This window comes from Dioscorea cayenensis, chromosome 15, assembly GCF_009730915.1.
Source record: "Dioscorea cayenensis subsp. rotundata cultivar TDr96_F1 chromosome 15, TDr96_F1_v2_PseudoChromosome.rev07_lg8_w22 25.fasta, whole genome shotgun sequence".
In the NCBI taxonomy this organism is placed as follows: Eukaryota; Viridiplantae; Streptophyta; class Magnoliopsida; order Dioscoreales; family Dioscoreaceae; genus Dioscorea; species Dioscorea cayenensis.
In genome coordinates, this window is record NC_052485.1 from 1,093,663 (window position 1) to 1,114,044 (window position 20,382).

The following is a 20,382-nucleotide window of genomic DNA, read 5'->3' on the forward strand; positions in this document are numbered from 1 at the left end:
CAACCAGTGGAACAGGTTAATGATGCCGTCATGGCGCTGTAAGCTGTAAAAACAACTGTCTAGTGCCAACGTGGTAGTGCCACTGTGGTGGTGAGAGAAAATTAATCAGAGTTTTTTATTCCGTGAATACAGTATCAATGCAAAGTCTTTTCTTAAGAGGAAGGTCACGGGCCTGACAGTAGCTCAAAATTGAAGAACATAGGCTCAACGAGTAAAACAAGTGAACTATTTATTACCCAAATAAACATTGAATCTATAAACTCAGAATGAAACCCATGACATGATATAATTTAATCAACAACACTGACAAGGTAATGAACTTAGACACGTTACAGAAGACCACTTGCACAGGTGGAAAGTATCAGCAAATTCACTCTCAGAATCAGTTCTCTCTAATTCTTTCTAGATCAAAGAAATGAGAAGCATAGCACATTCCAGCAATTACATAAAATTGGAATGAGATACTCCATTGAATGAGTCATATCATCTTTTTCATACCATTAAGAGTCTTTAATATGCCAAATTCTTAACCTGATTGCAGACCACGACAAAAATATTACAAAAAAAGTGGAAACCGGATTGCCAATAGAACAATTGAGCAACATGCAAAAGGGTTCATCATGCAAAATCATGCAAAATGAATTGATATCTAACAAATTGAAATGATTCATAGACAACAGGCAAACAAAAGCTGCAAATGGAAACAATCATCATCTTCACATCTGAATAACTCCACCATGTTACTATATCAGTAACTATTTAAATGGTCATCCCCTGAATACAACACTTAATTCTCAACAAACATTAAAAAAATCATGAACCTTCCCTCATAAACTTTCAAGGATTCAAACAATACTAAAAAAATCTTTGCACATGAAGCGTTGTTCAAACTCTCAGAAATGGCATTCATCAGTTGGAAAAAAATCAAACAAAGAAATTTATGCTACCAGAGATAGGCATAAAGATTAGGCCTTCTCTATTTCCAATTATGTTCAGCTCCAGATTACAAGCTCAGCACAAACATCCCAAGTTCATACAAGTCCAGCCACTACCACTACCACCACCATTCACCATCCAACTGAGTTAAGTACAACAAACAAAGGAGAAGGAAATTAAGAGGAGCTGAAACCTTTGTCTAGTTATCATCATCAGCAGGACCAGCCTTTGAAGACCCAGTACCAGCCTTCTTTGGGAGCAACAGGTTGTGAATGTTAGGCATCACACCTCCATTAGCAATGGTGACAGCACCCAGAAGCTTGGACAGCTCCTCATCATTCCTTACTGCCAATTGGATGTGTCTGGGCACTATTCTGGTCTTCTTGTTATCTCTAGCCGCATTGCCAGCAAGCTCCAACACCTGATGGACAAAGTCAAGATTAGAATCAAAAGATAGAAAATTGAAATTCAAAAGAACGCTTAATAACCAACAAGAATTTCACTAGGTCAAGAATTGGGGCTAACGATTTCGAAATTTCTATTCCAAACACCGTTGAATTAGAAAACCCAGATCACAAATTCCTAAAGTTCCAAAATTAAAAGAAAACCAGCAAATAATATGCCAAAAACCGTGGAATAATTCCAACCAGACGGCAAATTGGGAGAAAACTTATGAAAAATGAGTACCAAATTAACTACCAAACCATCCAAAAACGAGCAAAAACATGAGAAAAATTAGTTTGCGAGTAGAAGTGAATCTGATCCATACCTCCGCAGCAAAGGTACTCAAGAACGGCAGCGAGATAGACAGGGGCACCAGCACCAACACGCTCGGCATACTTGCCGGCCTTGAGGAACCTTGCTATCCTCCCAACGGGGAACTGAAGCCCAGCTTTGCTACTCCGCGAAGTCGCCTTCTTCGAAGCTCCGGATCCGATGGCCTTCCCCCTGCCGGCCATGGCGTCAACGAGATCTAGGGTTAGGGTTAGTGTTTCGAATAACAAAGACGAACGCTACTTTGAAAATTCTTTGAGAACTCTCTCTTATTTATAGCATGAGTCCGGTTTCGATCAAACCAATGGCAAAAAAGCTCAAGGATCGTTGATATTAGCCGTCCGATCATCTTATGTGGACGGTTGGATATTGCGTTCTTTAAAAAAGGGTTTCCCTTATATAAGGAGTCGTCGTAATATTTGAGCATTATTTTAATTAATTATTTGAGGAATTATGATTTTATTAGCAAAATAGAGGAAGGCCATGTAATGTTTAAAAAGTCATAAATCAAATAAATAAGTTATTATTTATAGAAAAATAATTGATAACTGCTAACTAATAAAGAGGTTTTTAAATAAAAAATATATAAAGAAGTGCATGGTCACTGTGGATGACATAAGCTAACCCAATAATTTGAGATCATCATAATGGCCCTGAAAAATGGGTATTATTCCATGCTATGTTTTTTTATTGATTGAAGTAACATTCTTAGTAGGTGGGAAATGAGACTATTTTCGCTGAAGTTATAACTGCAATAATTTTCCTTTTATTTAACTTAATTTTTTTTTAAAAAAAATAAATTATATATAATAAACACAAGACAAGAGTAAAATGACATTTTAAATCTCCTAGTTTATCATGCTATGCAGTATTGACTTTTTAACTAAAAAATTATATGAATACAAATAAATAAACTATAATTTATTAATGAAAAAAACTAGTTACAAAAAAATAAGAAAGTAGATATTTAAAGAAAAAGAACCACAAGTGCAATGATCTCTTAAAAAAATAATCAACGAGTAAGATTATCCTTTGATAAGGATATGATCATCGATTATAAATAAAAAATTGATGTAATATAAAAAAAATTCTCATTGAAAAAACAGTACGAAATACATAATAGAAAATTATTACTTTTACCACTAGTAATAATTGGGTGAAGAGACTAAACAAGATTAGCACACTCTCAGTTGTGCTTCACTTTGTGTCTTGTGTTTATTGATGACATAAACAAGATTTTGTTCTCATTGATGACATAAAATGATGATTGGAATTGTCTCACCAGAGCTCCAAAACAAATTAACAAAATTGAGATTGGGTTTAATATTAGTAGCCTAGCCATGAAGCTTGTCCTTCCCCTACTGATGGCATAATACTTTTTTTGTTTATTTTCACTGTATATGTTTTCCTTTGAAGTCATACCAACCCATCAAAGACAGCTAAAAGAAAATATATTTTTTTATATTAAAAAAATATTGTAGTCATTGTCACTTCTACTCCTAGTAAACATTAATTATTTGTTATTGACTGCTAGTTTCTTTCCTACTTGCATCACTATAAAAAAAAAATTCTTAATAAAATTATGATTTATTCATTAAAAAATTACAATGAAAAAAGAAGGTTGACAAAAAGTTTCAAAAAAATGCACTAAGCTATACAGTATACGTCTGATTGAGGTAGATCTCGTAGTTCTGAGAGCTTCTTAAATTATAATTAACTTTTGGAACCTTTTATAAGAGTTATATATAAAGATTATATGGCAATAAATTATCCTAAGAGATTAGTTAAGTCATCATAATTAATGTACCTTTATACCTATTTACCTTTCGCTTTGTCGGTTACTGATTTTTATAAAAATAAATAAATAAATAAATAAAATCGATAAACCATAATTTATGTGAAAAAAAATATCCTCACCTCAAATTTCAAACCAACTAAAAAATATATCATTCCTAGGGACTCTGATTTTATGGATATATTAAATGTGTGGCCCCAGTAATACCTGAATGGATAATCAAACAAGTGCACACAACTGATCACAAGAATACACAGTTACAGCTTGCTACTCTCCCACAAGTGCCATGGCTACTTCTCTAACCAGCATCAATGGAGCTTCCCAAATCCTTCTCCCAATGCCAAAACCAAAACCAAAACCAAAACCAAAACCAACCCAAACAAAAGCACAACTCTTCCAAGAATCTCCATTGCAATCACTCAACAACACCTTACAAACATCTAGGAGAACATCCATTGGTCTCTCAGTAGCCATTCTCTTCAACCAAGCTACTTCCATGTCCTTGTTTGCTGAAGAGGAGAATAATGGTTTTTGGTTAACAGGCCCTTTACCTGTCCCTTCAGTCTCTAATGGTGAGCTTCAGCTTTTCTAAACTCAGTGCTATAGTTTCATTTTTCTATCTCATTGTTCTTGTGACACTTTTTCATCAGATATAGCTAACAAGGGAGACAGGGACAAGAACTTTCATTAAGAAAGGTGTTTATATGCCAAACATTGGGGTGGATGGAAGCAAGTATAGACTGAGAATGTGTGCATTTGATTTATTAGCACTTGGGGACATGCTTAGCCAAGATACATGGAACTATTTCAGGAAATACCTTTGCCTCAAGTCCACCACCATGTATTTTGACTTTGATAAGGTCATAACTGCAGCTTCTGATGATCAGAAACAACCTCTGTTGGACCTGGCAAACAAACTGTTTGATAATGTGGAAAAGGTAATCCATATTTCAAGCATTTCCATTCTTAGTTTTCAAAGTTAAGCAGAGGAATTTATTGATTTTGTTAATTGGCAGCTTGAAGATGCTGCAAAGCAGAAGAAAGCAGAAGCTGCAAAAGCATTCTATGCTGATACTGAAGTGCTTCTCAAGGATGTGATGACCAGAATGCAAAAGCCTGAGCCTGTAGGTTGATGTATGAGGATTCAAACTAAACCATTTTCAATGAAATTATTATCTTAGTTGCAACCACTAATGAAAAAAGGTTCCAGATATAATGGCAATGAAATCATGTGAGAATTTGAGTAATTATATATATATATATATATATATATATATAAACCAACTGAGCCGTGCAATCATGCATTCATTTAGATCCATCTCGTTGATCACCTGTTATGCTGTACTACTAGTAGTTCAGGATGGTCTTATACAAGCAGCTGCATTTCCAATGTCTTCCATTCAACAATGGGACTCTTGTCTTGGTTAAGACTCAGTAGCACCAAGTCATCCACTCAGGCCACTCCTGGCTACTTTGAGACAGTTCCGGCAATGAACGGAGCAGTCGAGTGCCACGGCCCCGCCGACTTGACTGTGTTTGAGTTCGGTTCTAGCAGGAATGGTGTATCTCTTGCAGGTTACTGTCAGGTCTCCAATGAGTTTCAGCCTTGCAAGTGGGAGCTTGGCACTGCCTCTGGACCTGAGGTTCCTCTCTTCAAAGTGCTCTTTTAGATGATTTATTATACTTCTTCATGTCATGATCTTTGTTAAATAAAGAAAAAGAAAAACTTGTTTGTCAATCTCATTTCAAGAAAGGAATACAGATATATATGTGGTATGTTTGTAGTTAAGCTTAATAAAAATTTACATTTATGTTGATTGATGAGTTGTGTTATTTATATTGGATTAAAAAACTTTATGAAAAGAAGGGCTAAGAAGAGAATAACTCTACAGTTTTCTGGTTGGAGATACTAAGCTTTCCTTGCATGTCAACAGAAAGCATCCAATCTTGAAAATAAGAAGCAAAGGAGAAGAAAAGCAGAGATAAAAAGCATCTTTACTCTTTACACAGCTAATTTTTCTCAAATTCACACTATAACTTTGGATGACTCACTTGTTCTTTTCCTTTATTCATATTCTTCTTGATGTGAGCTGTGTTTTCTTGTGTCACAAACAAGATATGATCTCTTTCTCACTATTATAACTCAATCCATCCTTCTTCCAAACCTTATCATTCAGTTTTCATAACAACAAGAATGACAAGAATTGGTGGCCTGCTTGTCTGCATTCTCATCTTAGCCATTGACATAGTTGCAGGAATTCTAGGAATTGAAGCAGAGGTGGCTCAGAACAAGGTACTCTGTTTTTCTTTTCTTTTCTTTTTTTTTTTTTAACCAAGAATTAGGCAATGATATACTGAAGGTTAATTACTTTTTCTCTTTGGTTTGAATTGAAATGAAGGGATGGCACCACAAAGCTTTGTTTGTTGAGTGTAGACGACCGGTTTATGAGGCTTATCGTCTGGGTTTGGCAGCAGCAGTGCTTTTTAGCTCTTGCTCATGCCGTCGCCAACTTGCTTTGGTGGTTGCACTTGTATTTTTCTCAAAGGAAGAGTTTGCAAGATCATCGGCAAATCGGCAAATGGCTGCAGGAACCTTAATCATTTCATGGTAATCATCTATGTTCACTATGATGATTTATTCACTGCATCAATGATACTAAGTTACTAATTCGAACATCATAATGTTATCAGGATCCTGCTTGCTGTAGGATTTACAATGCTGATACTCGCGGCGATGTCCAATTCAAAGTCTGATGTATCGTGTGGAATTGTCCGGCCGCATTTCCTTTCGATCGGAGGGATTGTGTGCTTTTTTCATGGACTCTTTGCTGTAGCATTTTATGTGTCTGCAACTGCACCTGACTTTGGAGATGGCAAAGCCCGGCGTGATGTCAGAACTCCCTCCGGTCCCTGACCAACCTTGCAAGAACTGCATACGTTTGTCTGACATTCTATTCCATCTTTGTCTCAATGTGTCGACTTTGATTTGCCTGTGTGTCTTCTTTTCTTCTTCCTTTTGTCTACCCTGTTTGTTGTCTAGACTGAATTCAATTTCATCAACAATCAAATTCTAAGCAGTGATATGGTTGCACATAAACAAATTCATTAATGGAAAACCAAAAGCATTAATTCAGTACATCATTGAGAGTATTGTTTATGCCTCAAATCTTATTCATTAATAACAAAAACTTCATACATAAGCGACACACTGAAATCTTATTCAAACATCTCTGCTGAGTATTCACATGCTTCAGATAAGTACAAGCTCTGATGGATCTTACTTAAACAGGGAGATGAGTTTAGCAAACACTTGTTTGATCCAATAAGCAAAGCCACCGTCAACAGGCACGTCTGTTTCATCATCAAATGGAAATGGTTCCAGTGGTCCAGTGGCTTCCAAAATATACTCCATTGAGAATTCCGGCTTTGAACTTTTCAGAGGTACAATGGGCTTGAAGTAATTTTCAGGGTTTGGATTAAAATCCTGATACAAACAAAGCCACATGATTTCTAAGTAATTGACTCTGTTTAAAGAAACAGAGAAACCAAAATTCATTCAGGAATTGATAAATAGGCAGTAGCAAAATTGTATGCGTACCAGATTAGCATGCATTCTCCTCACAAACACCTTGAATAAGCTGAAGTTTGATGATTTCAAAAGGTCATCGCCGAGCCGGAGATATGTCAATGAAGTGATTCTATGTTTTTGGTGGACCATTTTTATTGACTCCATCTCGGCCCTGGCATTTCTCAGCATCTGGTTATATGCGTCCTTATCGTATCGGTTAGTGCATTTTCACATGCCACCTCAATTTCCTCTCTCCATGCACCACTTAGTACCCTAATGAAAAATGCCAATCATATGTCCATCGAATTCAATAAGCATTTCCAGCAATATAAGCAAACGATTATTCTACCTGCTGAACAAGTTCCTCAGGTCCACTCTTAGCTGTAGCAGGTTGCTCGGAATCTTTCATCTCAATGCAAGTGAAGTTCAATATAGCATAGTGCCTCGATAACATCCTTGCCAACGGTCTGTAACCATCACGGTCTTTCAAGTTGTAGTATCCTGTGGTGAGTTCTGCTGCATGACTATCATCCTTATACCACCAATGAACCCCAGAAACCTGTGGAAAATTTTTGTGACATCAATATAGAAAGCCATGCAGATCTCATGTAATGGTAAAATTGTGAGCCAGAGGTGAACATACTTTTGCTGCAAGCTTGACTTTACATCCTAGAAATGCTTGATTAGCCAAATCAAGGATCTGCTCACCATGTTTGATCAGCTTGTTGGAATACCATGTCAGGAAGAACTTCCCTTTCTCTGTAAGGTACGTTCCGTTTGCTCCAAAAAATCCGGTGGCTTCTGGTGTGTCGTTATACTCTCCTGCATCATCAGGCAACTCCCATTCAGGGTGGCCTGCCTTTGTTGCAGCTTCTTCGAAGTCTGCTTTGAGATACTTGTCATAACACTGCAAAGGTTTCTCAGAACTTTTAAAAGACCAGATTCCTTATCTAATTTTACACTCAGATATATTTCTTCCAAAAAGAAATTTCCATGGACTCTCTTACAGCTCTGAAATGTTTCTTCTTTCTAACTGAAAAGGTTGAATGACTGTCTTGTAGATTATTATAGAAGTTTAAATCACTTCAATATGATAACATAGCAAACGAAGCTTGCCTGAAATTCTCCAATTCCTGTGAAGACCCATCCCTGAGTCTCTGGATATGAAGGGTATCTCGTCTCTCCAGAAGGTCCAAGTCCTACTTCAATGTCTGTGATAAGACCTTCTTCCAAGAAATCAGACATGGCCTTCCTGAAGCTCCTCATGTAGTCACTGTAAAGCTGTCATTCAAACAGAAACTCTCACTTGTCAAGCATCTGAGGAGAAATTCACTCAGAAACATGCACTTGAATATGATATTATTAACATAACATCATGCAAACCTCAACAGCAGTTCTATCACCGAAGAGAGGCTGGTTATCCACCCAAGGCTGAGGTACTCCGGGTTCCTTTTGCCCATTCTATTGGTGTAGAAGATATCAGGGTTATCGCCACCGATATCTCTCACCCATTGCGGTATTGGAATATAGACGACATCACCAACATTGCCGCCGCATTGGTGGAAGGACATGATGGCCTGCAACCTAAGGCCTCTCTTTACCATCTGAAACAACTTCCTGTAAGCAGTCCAGTCATAGCTCCTGGGCTTGGACTCTATAAGCCCCCCACCACACATCCATCATCACCCCCATCCACCGCAGCAGACTTCAGCTTCTTCAGTTGCTTCCTTAGTTCTTCAGGATTCTCAAACACATTGTCCGACGAGATAACACCCAGCTGTCCATTAAAATAGTTCAAACATGTTCAGTTTATAGAATGGATCAAGATGACAATGTGGTAGAGAAGAAGAAGAGGAGATTACAGGGAGCATAACATAGACTGAAACGTAGTTGGCCAGCACTTCATTGTCCTTAACTGCAAAAGGGAAGGCCTGCATGATTTTAGAATATGTATGAAATATGCGGAGGCCTTGCTTTACTACTGGATGTGGAGAATGAACGCAGTGTAACATTTCTATTTATAGACATTGATGAGAGACTTACTGGTAATATTTTTGTAATGCTCATGCGTGGCACAATAATGAGGATACTGGTGCTTCAATGTCCAGAGCTCAATAGCTTTCAAGATGGTAGGTAAAGCATTTATATTTATATTTTTCTTTTTTTAGAAACATTTACAAAGCATGGATAAGATTTATATTCTCATCTTTTATGAATTAACAAGTGAAAGAAAAATTAACTTCTCTCTTGGGGCTCTTTCCTCACTTTGCTGAGTAAGGCTATCTTCTGCTCCCTCGTCTTCTTTCTATTCAATAAAAGCTTTTCGTGCTATCCACATTTATTTCATTAACTTTAAGATTAACTTTGTAAGAAGTGAAAAATCAACCACCCTATTGCAAGTGGTTAAATAAAAATTTTTTTATGCTCAAAAAGATACGAAAAAATCTAGATGCCCTTACTTAAACTCTTACTTTAAGCTACGGATAAGTTTTTGTTTACTTAAATTAGATTTATCTCATGATTAAAATTTCAGCATCACCACAAAAACCATTGGTCTAATGACATTTATCCTATTGCCTAAAAGCTTTAGTTTGATGACTTTTGTTGTGTAGGATCGAAACATGCCAAAGATGTCAACAAAAGGTCCTATTGTAAGGGTGAGCTTGTAGCCTAATCCCCTCGATCTGTGAAGATGTGGGCGCATAGCTAGACAATCAATTCTCAGCAATTTTCACATGCCTTTAACTATTGCACCTATCATATTTGAATCAATGTCTTGATGATTGAGCTATCCTAATTGCTATGCCTTAAATTAAATTTTTGCACGTATGAAAAATGCTATTATCAAGCTTTACATTACTTAGATTTTTGCTCTAACTACTAAAATTTTTACTGTACTTGGGTAAAATTCTGGCTTAGGTGTTTAACTTTGTAATATATTTGCTTACATTTTTGTCTTATTCGCTCAAATTTCCACCAAACCTTGTACTATGTTTTTCTTTTAGATTTTCAAACCCCTCCTAATGTTAATGTACTTTCTCAAAAAATTTTATTCAATCACGCATACAAAGTAAAAATGGATTAGATTCAACCAATATAAGATAGCAAAAAGAAAAAGGAAGTACAATTAAAACACGTTTAAAAACAACAATATAATAAAAAGCATGTGGTAAAAAGATATATTTCTACAAGGCTCTATTATTATGAAATGATAAAATTTAAAAACACCTGCATAATGTCTATAAGTCTAAAAAATATTTAATATACGGATCTATGTCAGGGGTTTGAAATAACTCCCAACTAAAAAGTTATGCATCAGTCCCTCTAGTGCGCTATATATATATATATATATATATATGAAGAAAAATCAGTAACAAGAGCATACATTTTGGGTAAAAATAGTCCGAAATGAAAAATTGAGAGAATTAGCAGCTTTTAATAAATAAGTTAAAAATTAATATCATTTCAGAGAGAGGTGATGTTTATTTTTACGTAAAAATATCTTCAAGTGAAAGGAAGTAAAATGGACTTCTATAAAATTTTATTATTTTTATTTCAGTGAAAAAAATACAGAAATAAATTTAGTTTAAAATAATAAGTGTTAATAAGCATCTAAGTGTGACATAAGTCACTCAATGACGACTACTCCATTCCTATTCGCTCAAACTAGCACCCCTAAGTCAAGATGTCAAAAAACTCATGTGGACCACTGTAAATTATTTTCTGCTACAGTATAATATTGACTTGAGAAAAACAAAAGAAAATAAGAAAAAGGATGAGGGATAATCAACTCATATTTGTGATTGATCTAATAAAATAATCAACCTCATCATGCCTAATTGTCTCTACAAAACAGGGAACTGTACCTGAGCTTCATCACTGCTGGATATGGTTCCAGTATGTTGCATCTTGTTTTTCCTGATTACATCGATTGCCCTCTGTCCAAGAAACACTAGGCATTAAACTCGTTCTTGAGTTAGAAAAAATAGTAAGCCATATTGAAAAATAATATTTTAATTAATTGTGGCTTATCCACCATTCATAATATATATCAAAAATAATTTAAATTATTCAATGTAAATAATCTATTAATCTTAATTCAAACAATTGCATCAACAGATGTAGATTAATATTGTAATCCTACCCAATCTCATGAATATATCTTCAATATTTAAATTTTAAAACAAGTTTCAAAAAACCAAAAGAACAAAAAACCCTTGTTGCCTACCTTTCTCTGTTTATCACTGAAGCAATTGGGAGGAGAACCAGTGGTGGTTCTTATTACTGTTATTTTCTTTCATTAACAACTTTATTTCTACGATGCTTATTAATTGAATTGACAGGCATTATATATATATATATATTGATAAAAATAGATAAACCACGATTTTATTAGAAATCTGGAAAACAGAACAAGCTGAACCAGGACAAACTAATACTAACAACCCCAAACAAAAGCATTGTACTTTCAAGTCAGTGTTAATGAATCGAATAAAGCTCAATTTGTACTGATTTCACCCATGGAGCCAAATGTCTCCACATTTCATGAAGACTATTACCTTAATTCAAATTAACTCTGCATTTGTGCGGGTGCTTGTGGACCCCCACCTCTTTAAAATTATCTTTTGTATTTAATTTTAATTTAGTTTTCATTTAAAAGTTTTATCTTATCCTTCATAACCTTTCACTCCATATTTTGGGAACTCCTCCACAATTGCAGATTTTAAATCTCAATAAAAAGGGATAACTCGCAGCCTCTTCACTATATCGCCTCCTTGGCAGTAGCGTGGCGTAATCTAGAGGCTCTCCAGTCCCGATTGTCAAACGAGGATCTAAAAGCGACTTTCAAATACGTCTAGCTAGAGTCATCCGATTAGCATCGTGATGCGTCTTGTTTTGGTATGTTAGGGTGTTTGTTTGGTGCTATATGTCAGATGTTCCTCGACATCAGAGGTTCTTCATAGTTCTTTAGTTTACTATTAACATACTGCTTCTTTATCAATGCTCGCTTAGCTGAGTTCAAATGGACCTCGGTGTGAATGCTTTACTTCTCCATGTTTTATCCCTGCATTATTTATACGCCATGCAGTGAATATATATTATTCTTCAAAGGTTAATTAGTAATGCTTAGCAGTGCTTAATTTTCTTCTTGATGCCTATATCAGACTTTAGCTTTGACGTAGGATGCATGTTTTGATCGAGGTCTTATAGTATCCAATGATATTTTATTTTCCCGATCCTTTATAAGATTAAGTGTTATACTTGGAATCCAAGACTCCTAGTTAATTTGTAAAGTTAGGCTATTGAATGATTTTACGCCCATAGAGTCTCTTTTTGTGGAGAGTTAAGTGGAGTCAACTTGTGGTTTAGCTATCATCGTGTAAGTATCCCACATATAAATTATACTATGTACGTATAGACTTTTGAAAGTTGTTAAATTAGAAAATATGCATTTTATTTATTTATTTTTGGATAATTAGATTTTTGTATATTATTCAAATTATATTTATATAATTAATACTAATTTTAATTATTTTAAATTATTTAAATATTCAAATCAATGAGATTCTTTAGAATTCCCATGTTGATTTAGTTAAATTTCTAATTTTCAAATAATCTTTTTAAATCTCGATTCTTTTTACTTTGAAATTTCATATGATTTATGAACTGCTTCAAATTTCCTCGAAATTTCTGGATAATTATTTAAATGAATTCATGTGTTTAAAGTTCGATTATGTATTTATTTATTTATTTTGAATTTAGGGTATTATTTAAATTTTTATTAAAAGACTATATTATTATTTTATTATTTGTTCATATTTGTATTCCATTAATCAGTGTATTTTTGATACGACAAAAATGCGATCACAAGTATCAGATTTTGTCACATTGCTTGTCTTGAATTTTGTTGGTTCATCGTTTTTGCGAACAAGGTACTTTTGACATGAAATGTCCCTCAACTAACTTTTTGCAACAACCTCATGCACGGGGGTTAAACACCCTAATCGCGTGTCGACACGTATTTTAGTTCTCAGAAACTATAGTGCTTCCCAACGCTGCACGCTCCTGGGCATGCATCGGCCTTTGTCATTTCTCGAGTCACCGTAGGGTAAAAATACGACTTTTGTTTTGTCTCGGGACAATCGGCGTAAATATATGACTTTGTGATTTGCTTCGTGCAACTAGCTGTTGTGACCTATATGCTTAATTTCGATATGCTAAAGTGTGAATTAAACTTATGGTCGTTTTGCAAATTATTAAATTACGATTTTTGATAAATGATCCCTATATTTTTAGTGGGTGCTACTGGGTCGTAAGCTCATAAATTTTGTTGTTATTTTTCTTTCGGATCGGAGTAGGCCACCGCGTCAATCTTCTCAGTACGTAACAAGTCCCACGTCATTGTAGGCATAGTTTTTATTCGATTGAATTTGTAGCAAATCGCGCAAAGCACAATTTTCAGTTGTCTTTTGAGGTCGAACCCATTCTTTGTTTCTAGCGCTTTGCTCTCCGCTAGACTTTTTCGCGACTTTTGCCGGGAACGGGTCTTTGAGGCCTTACATGCTTACTCTCGCCTCACCGGTGGCCAGGTCGCGTTTGTGCAGTACCGGGCCCTCGGGGAGCCAGTGTTCGGGCGTGACGCTGCTTGTTAATTGAATGGACGTGTATTGTCATTTGCAGTCAGTGTTAGTAGAGTGAGACATAGCTCCCTCCCAATTTCCAGAGAAAACCAAGGTTGGTTTTCTTTCTTCTTCCTGCTATTTACTGTTTTAGCTCTATTTCCAAAGTCCACTTCAAAAATTGTAATCTATTAGAAAAATAACTCTATGCTAATTGGAAGATAAACAAGAGCAAATTCAAGCTTCTCACGTGGGACAGTGTGCTTTTATTAATATAAAACTTTTAGCTTAATTATATCCCTCAATATCCCTCATGAGGTTAACAGCTAATAAACTGTCATTTTTACAATTTATTATTTTGCCAGGATTTTATACAAACATTTTCAAAAATTGGAATATATTTGAAAAATGACACCATACTAATTGCAAGATAAAGATGAGCAAAATCAAGAATCTGCGAAGGAGAGTGTACTAACTACGCTAAAAATAAAAACTTTACTTTTACTATACCCAAATGAGATTAATTGTTGATTAGCTATTTTTATAATGAAAATACTGAGACGTAATTGGGTTTCAAAAGTAAGATGGAAAAAGAGATAGAATGACTAAAACCGAAATATAATTCTTAATTAATACTCATAGATCGACCACCATTCATCGGAGTCTTAAACATGTATTGAGAGAGTGAGAAAGACAGAAAAATATATAAATCAAAATTACTATAATAAAACTAAAAGGAAAAATGAAGAACAATTGCACATAATAAATAAAAGTGAATAAATTATGAATTTATTAGAAAAATCAGGAACAAATGCAGATATTTGGTTGTTGGTTCTTGCATTTATATATAGCACCCTGAGGAAATATATAAAAACGTCTAAAAAGAGCAGACTTTTGATTATCAGGTGGAAACAAGGCACCATCTTCCAATTTCACGTGGACCGTTCATTATTATACAAATGTATATCATCCAATATATTATCTGTGCACTTACATTAGATGCCCAAAGATTTGAGGCATGTGGGTAGCAAAAATGATTTATCTATATTTTGAATAAAAAATTACTTCAAGTAGATCAAATAAATAAAATTATATAATTTAACCACCTCTACCACAAGGAAGGAGTTCCCTTCACTCCCAAGTTAACGGTTGACGTTGGAGGGTTGAATTTATCATGTACATTATATATATATTTGATAAAAGTGGATAAACCACTAGTTTATTAAAAAAAAGAAAAAACAGTACAAAGATGAAGAAACTCTCACCAGAAGTGAGGAAGAACAGAAAACATAATATAAAAACTGGAACAAAAAGGTATATATATATATATATATAATTTAGCAACTAAACCGTATTTTGACTTTAATATTTATCAAAATATATTTGATATCTTAATATATTAATAAATATGGTTGATACTCTAGTATATCAAGATAATTAATATTTAGTATTATTGCTACTTCGTGATAATTTTTACATTTTTTGGTATTATCATTAATAAAAAATTTATGTCTCTTGAAATATTATAATATCTGTTAACTAAAGTAGGTCCAAATGATAGAAGTTTGTGTTGCACGACCATTTAAGCAAGTGGTACATAATGAGTAAAAGGCTTTGAGAAGATATATAAAACAACAACAACAAACAATTAGTCCTAATTATTTGAGGTCAGTTTTATTAATCTTTTTCTTTTACATTGCTTTATCAAGGACCAAAAGATAAGATAACCTAAGCACAAACATGTTATTAAGTAAATTTTCTGCTAAACATTTTTTAAGTTTGTCTTTCTCTCTTTTATGACTTTTCACTTGTTCATAGAAATTACAAGTAATTTAAGGATATGACAATATTATCTTAATTAAATTCCCATTTGTTTCATCAGTAATAAGTATTACTTCTAATTTATTTTACATAAGTTCATTTTTTAATAAATTCTTCTTAAACTCTCGATGTTGTTTTTTCATCGTCAGTATTCTAATAAGCATAACAAAGTTGCCCTACAAAACTTTTATACATCTATACATATAATTATTATTATAATATTCTACCTTCTTGTACTCCTTTATCACAGCTAGATGCTCCACTTGATTCTTTATTATACTTTTATTTCTTTGTGGCATTATTTCTCAAAACTTAAAATTCTTATCATACAATTCACGTTTCTTATCTTTAATAAACCAACATGAAAACACACCAGCAACTTTTCCTCCAACGCACATTTGTTGAGTGATTTTGAATCATTTTAGCAAGCTCTTTCAATTGCCAGTCAGTCCAACATCGCCAGGAGAGATGTGGTGCTTGTGTAGATTAATTATTAAATCTCTTGTATGAAAAATTAGGGAATTTTTTGTCTAGAGCTATCAGCTAGAATATTTAACTTTAACAAAATAAGTGTATTTTTAATGTAAAATCTCTTCTTTTAACTTTGCTTATCATAAAGATTGATCATATGTTATTACTATATGTATCTGCAATTTCATAGTCGAAGAGAACGAAGTTTGAGAATTCCATTGCGACCAGTCTGAAATCCATGAAATCCCATACCAAAACAACCGTAGTGAGTGTTGTTAGAGAGGAGATTTCCGCCTATGATATAGGCTAGCACTTTCACTATGCATTTTCACCATATCAAATCCAATGTATCTGATGTCCTTGTGTACTAACCATTTACACCATTTTGTGATTTATCTATCTAAAAAATAAATATAAAAAAAGGCCCATAAGTAAACAATTTCTCAATTTATCCTAAAACCAACATACGCTAATTGACTTATGAGGCTTAACCAAAGTCAAGGACGTTGACGCGGACAACACTATCTAATTCCAACGAGAAAATTAAAAAAATAAAAAATAAAAAAATAAAAATAAAAAGATATAAAAAAATAGAAGGCACATATGTCAACGAGAGAAGATAGAAGCGGTACCTGCGCTTCGATGCAACGGTGACGCTTCTCCGCCGCCGCCCATAAATCCCTCCAACCCCCCAAATCCCTTCTCCCCTGGAACATCTCTCCAAACCCTAATCCTTCATCCAAATCATCCAAAATCCAATATCCCCTCACCGCCGGCATCATGTCTCATCACATTAAGATCACCGCCCTCGTCGTCCTCATCCTCGCCATGGCCCTCTCTATCCACGCCGATGAGCCAGCCCCCGCTCCAGAATCAACGGCTCCCATCTCCTCTCCCCCTCCCGCTGACGCCGATGAGGCAGCCCCAGCTCCCGAATCAATGGCTCCCATCTCCTCTCCCCCCGCCCCTCCCGCTGACGCCGAATCTCCATCGAGCGATGAAGCTAGCGTCAGGGATTTCACCGTCGCCGGGATCCCTAGTATTCACTGGGGATGACATCTTCTCCGCCTCGTGGAGGCCCGGCGCATGCGCCGGCGCTGGAGCCTTGGTTGCGGCGGTGATCGCGATCTATGCGATGTGAGAGCATTGTGAAGTGAATGGGAATAGAATGGTGGGAAAAGGAAAGATGGTTGGGTTCCTGTTTAACAATTAACACATTCCATTTTATTCATTATTTATTGAGGCAATAATAAATGCGGGCGAAAAAGGATATGGATTTTTATCACCCATCTCTTTGATTTCTCTCCCTTTCTCCTCTTAATTTTATTTTTAATATATATATATATAAATAATTTTAAAAATAAAGATTTAATTATCGTACATACCTCTGTGCTTTTAATAGTCTAATATTTTTAGTCACGATTACGTTATCATATTTTGATCAAATTGATCGTTATCGTACAATTTGATACTTATCTATCTATCTACAGTGACTAAAATGACCTAATTCCACTAAATATAAAAACTTAATTATATTTAAAAATATTACAAGGACTAAAATAATAAAAAAAATACATAATTATAGGGGCTCATATAGTAATTAAACCAAAAATAAAAATAGAGAAAGAAGAAGCTGTGATGCTGCTAAATTAACACTAATTTTTTTTAAATGATGATTATAGTTTATGATATACATGAGAATACAACTTATGAAGAATGTGATATGGAGTGGGGGAAAAACTTACAATGGAAATGGTAAAATTGAGGCAATTTTCACTATAATTTTTTAACAGTTTATTAAAACAGAAAAAAAAGAAGAAATATTTATGAAAATGTAAATGGTTTCTTTAAGAAATATTTTATGCTTGGGGAGAAGGTGCTAAATTGAAGATTGTCTTGATTTCTATTAGTTGAGAGATATCTCTTTCTTTGTATTTTATTTTTCTGAAAAAAATAAATCATAATCTATATTAAATTAAGAGTGAGTATCACAAGCAAATATATAGCAAAAGGTACTGCAATTGAAATAAAAAACACTCTTATCACCCATAATGGTTAAGGCCTTAAAACAAAATAACAAAATAACAAAATAGAACAAATTACAGACTCTTAGAAAAATAAATTTTGATAGAGGGATCATTCATTAAGAGCCTTTGGTTTGATTCATAGTTGTAAATGGAGACACACCAAACCCAAAAAAGTTACTAACAAAATCAATACTATAATTAATAAAGAGGCCGATGACCTCTAACTTGTTCATTTTTAAATCCGATGCTATAAAAACCAAAGAAGGAATATATGATCAATTTAAACAAGAATGGAATAGAGTGTACTAAAATAGTTATTTAATATGAAATTATATCACTCCAACCCAATGTTCCAAATGATAGTTTGAGTAAATAGCATCTAGATAGCCCTAATGGAGGGAATACGATTTTAATCACATGGATAACCATACCTTCCCTAATTGAAGTGTGGTAAATACTGGACTATGTCCAAAATGGTTTTTAAATAAAATAAAAATGTCCAAAAATGGTTTTCATATTCGGGAAAATGATGATGTATGAAACAAGCGAATTATTGTTTCCACAACTTTCGTAATTAGGAAGGTTATCTGTGGTTATGTTTTAATTATCACACACATACTAATTGAAAATACCAAATTTGCTAACATAGTAACATAAAGACCCTTTGAAAGACTTGTTTCAAAAAGACCACATGATTCTTCCTCATTAAAGGAATTGATAGAAAGACTACATTAAAAACCCAGCATTGCTCTCAAAGCTCCAAATTTTGGAGTCACCACACAGGGGTAGTGAGCACTAAGATTGCAAGAGTGACTTCAACAAGGCAGAGGGAGAGGAATCATAACAGACATTTATTTGTTTATTATTATTAATATTATTTAAAAATAATATTTAGAAGATATTCTCCTTGAGATTTGAAGATTGGAATAGAAAAAAACCAAAGGTTAAAAAGAAAAGGCTTGTTGACATGTTGGGCCCATTCAAAAATCTCAACAAAAATTAAAAAGCTTGCAATCTCAAAAATATCATTAGAAATTAAAAATAATATAACCACAGGGCTCAAAAATATCATTAGAAATTTAAATAATATAACCACAGGTCTCATAACCCACTACCGGTATTGCTCTATTATGAAAAACAAATACCAACACTATTGGTATTGCTCTATTATCAAAAATTAAATACGAACACTACTGATATTACTTTTATTATGAAAAAAATAAATATGAAAAAAATTTTAAAAATTTTTGAGTTAGGTCTCCTTAAACACAGTAGTACTAAATGGATCCTCAAATGTTGTATGTAAAAATTTGTTGGTGCCGTTATTATACAAACATGTAATATTAAATTTTCTTTCATCAAATTCTTTTTTTTTAAAAAAAAAGCATTCCTAAAAGCAGCAAACCTTAGCCAACCAAAAACATAATAAGAATAATAATTATAATAATCAAAAATTAATTTTATTTTTTTATAATTTTTAATTCAAAAAAATAAAATTTTGATTTTGTCAACCGTCCTAAATATAACCGCGAAAAAAAAATAACATCATTCATTCCCAAAAAAATAGAAAAACACAGAGTGCGATACCTGCGATTCCGGGCATCCCTTCAATGAATCAATGGCTCTCTCTTCTTCTCCACCTTCCATAAATCCCCCATTCCTCAATCCCATTCCTCGCCGGGCACGTTCACAAAATCCCTAATTCCCAATCCCTAAATCCCCAATAATCCGATCCCAAATCGGAACTATGGCTCGCCTCTTCGCCATCGCTGCTCTCCTCCTCGCCTTATCAGCTTCAATCACCGCTCAGGGCCCGGCCGCCGCTCCCCATTCCTCAGCTCCCACCTCCTCCGCCACCATCTCCACCCCCACATCCTCCCCGCCGCCTCCCTTCCACCACACCCACCCTCAAGGCCTCCCCCACTCCCGCCCCTCCCACTCGCACTCCGTCACGGCCCCCGCCCCAGCCCCGACGAAGGACGACAGCGCCGCCCCTGCTGAGGTCCCCGGCATCCACCGCCCCCGTCAGCGATGCCCCGCGAGCGCTCCGTCGCTAGATGATGCGGCAGACGCCCATCTGACGCTCCCGCCCCCGCCGCTGACGACTCGAGTTCCGCCACCGTGAGCGCTGGCGCCGGCGTCGTCTTGGCCGCTCTGGTCGCCATCTACGCGATGTGAATATATATCCATTAAAAGATTTAATTGATGTGAAAGCATGGTGCTCGGTTTTAGATAATTTATTTATTTGTTCGTTATTAAACGGAATAATAATAATAAAGCAATGGATTGGGATTATATGACCCTTTTATTTTTTTAAATTTTAATGATTTAATTCTTCATTCAAACTATTCATTTTATTCCTAATATGCG

The 20,382-nt window shown here is 34.8% G+C and overlaps 4 protein-coding genes and 1 pseudogene across 4 annotated transcripts; 3 read left to right on the top strand and 2 right to left on the bottom strand.

The window, feature by feature from the left end:
- Positions 1 to 1,124: 1,124 nt before the first annotated feature.
- On the bottom strand, positions 1,125 to 1,962 carry LOC120278121 (probable histone H2A.2). The gene is made up of 2 exons (XM_039285037.1): positions 1,706 to 1,962; positions 1,125 to 1,357 (listed from the first exon to the last, which is right to left on the bottom strand). The coding sequence occupies exons 1-2, from the start codon at positions 1,772 to 1,774 to the stop codon at positions 1,136 to 1,138; spliced, it is 291 nt and encodes a 96-aa protein (XP_039140971.1). The 5' UTR covers positions 1,775 to 1,962; the 3' UTR covers positions 1,125 to 1,135.
- A 1,784-nt stretch (positions 1,963 to 3,746) lies between these two features.
- Positions 3,747 to 4,699, top strand: LOC120278120 (photosynthetic NDH subunit of lumenal location 3, chloroplastic-like). Its single transcript, XM_039285035.1, has 3 exons — positions 3,747 to 4,077; positions 4,156 to 4,443; positions 4,522 to 4,699. Exons 2-3 carry the CDS (start codon positions 4,210 to 4,212, stop codon positions 4,636 to 4,638), a joined length of 351 nt encoding a protein of 116 aa, XP_039140969.1. The 5' UTR covers positions 3,747 to 4,077; positions 4,156 to 4,209; the 3' UTR covers positions 4,639 to 4,699.
- A 645-nt stretch (positions 4,700 to 5,344) lies between these two features.
- On the top strand, positions 5,345 to 6,643 carry LOC120278119 (annotated as a pseudogene).
- Positions 6,644 to 6,691: 48 nt separating this feature from the next.
- Positions 6,692 to 19,873, bottom strand: LOC120278116 (beta-amylase-like). The gene is given in 16 exon segments (XM_039285033.1): positions 6,692 to 6,989; positions 7,104 to 7,211; positions 7,213 to 7,239; positions 7,242 to 7,294; positions 7,297 to 7,345; positions 7,423 to 7,632; positions 7,717 to 7,980; positions 8,190 to 8,354; positions 8,457 to 8,497; positions 8,500 to 8,737; positions 8,739 to 8,762; positions 8,764 to 8,850; positions 8,936 to 9,004; positions 10,940 to 11,011; positions 16,618 to 17,183; positions 19,600 to 19,873. Coding segments are annotated over 15 exon segments (1,764 nt in total). The 5' UTR covers positions 16,768 to 17,183; positions 19,600 to 19,873; the 3' UTR covers positions 6,692 to 6,782.
- Positions 19,760 to 20,137, top strand: LOC120277187 (arabinogalactan protein 1-like). Its single transcript, XM_039283944.1, has one exon. The coding sequence runs from the start codon at positions 19,760 to 19,762 to the stop codon at positions 20,135 to 20,137; it is 378 nt and encodes a 125-aa protein (XP_039139878.1).
- The last annotated feature ends 245 nt before the right edge of the window (positions 20,138 to 20,382 follow it).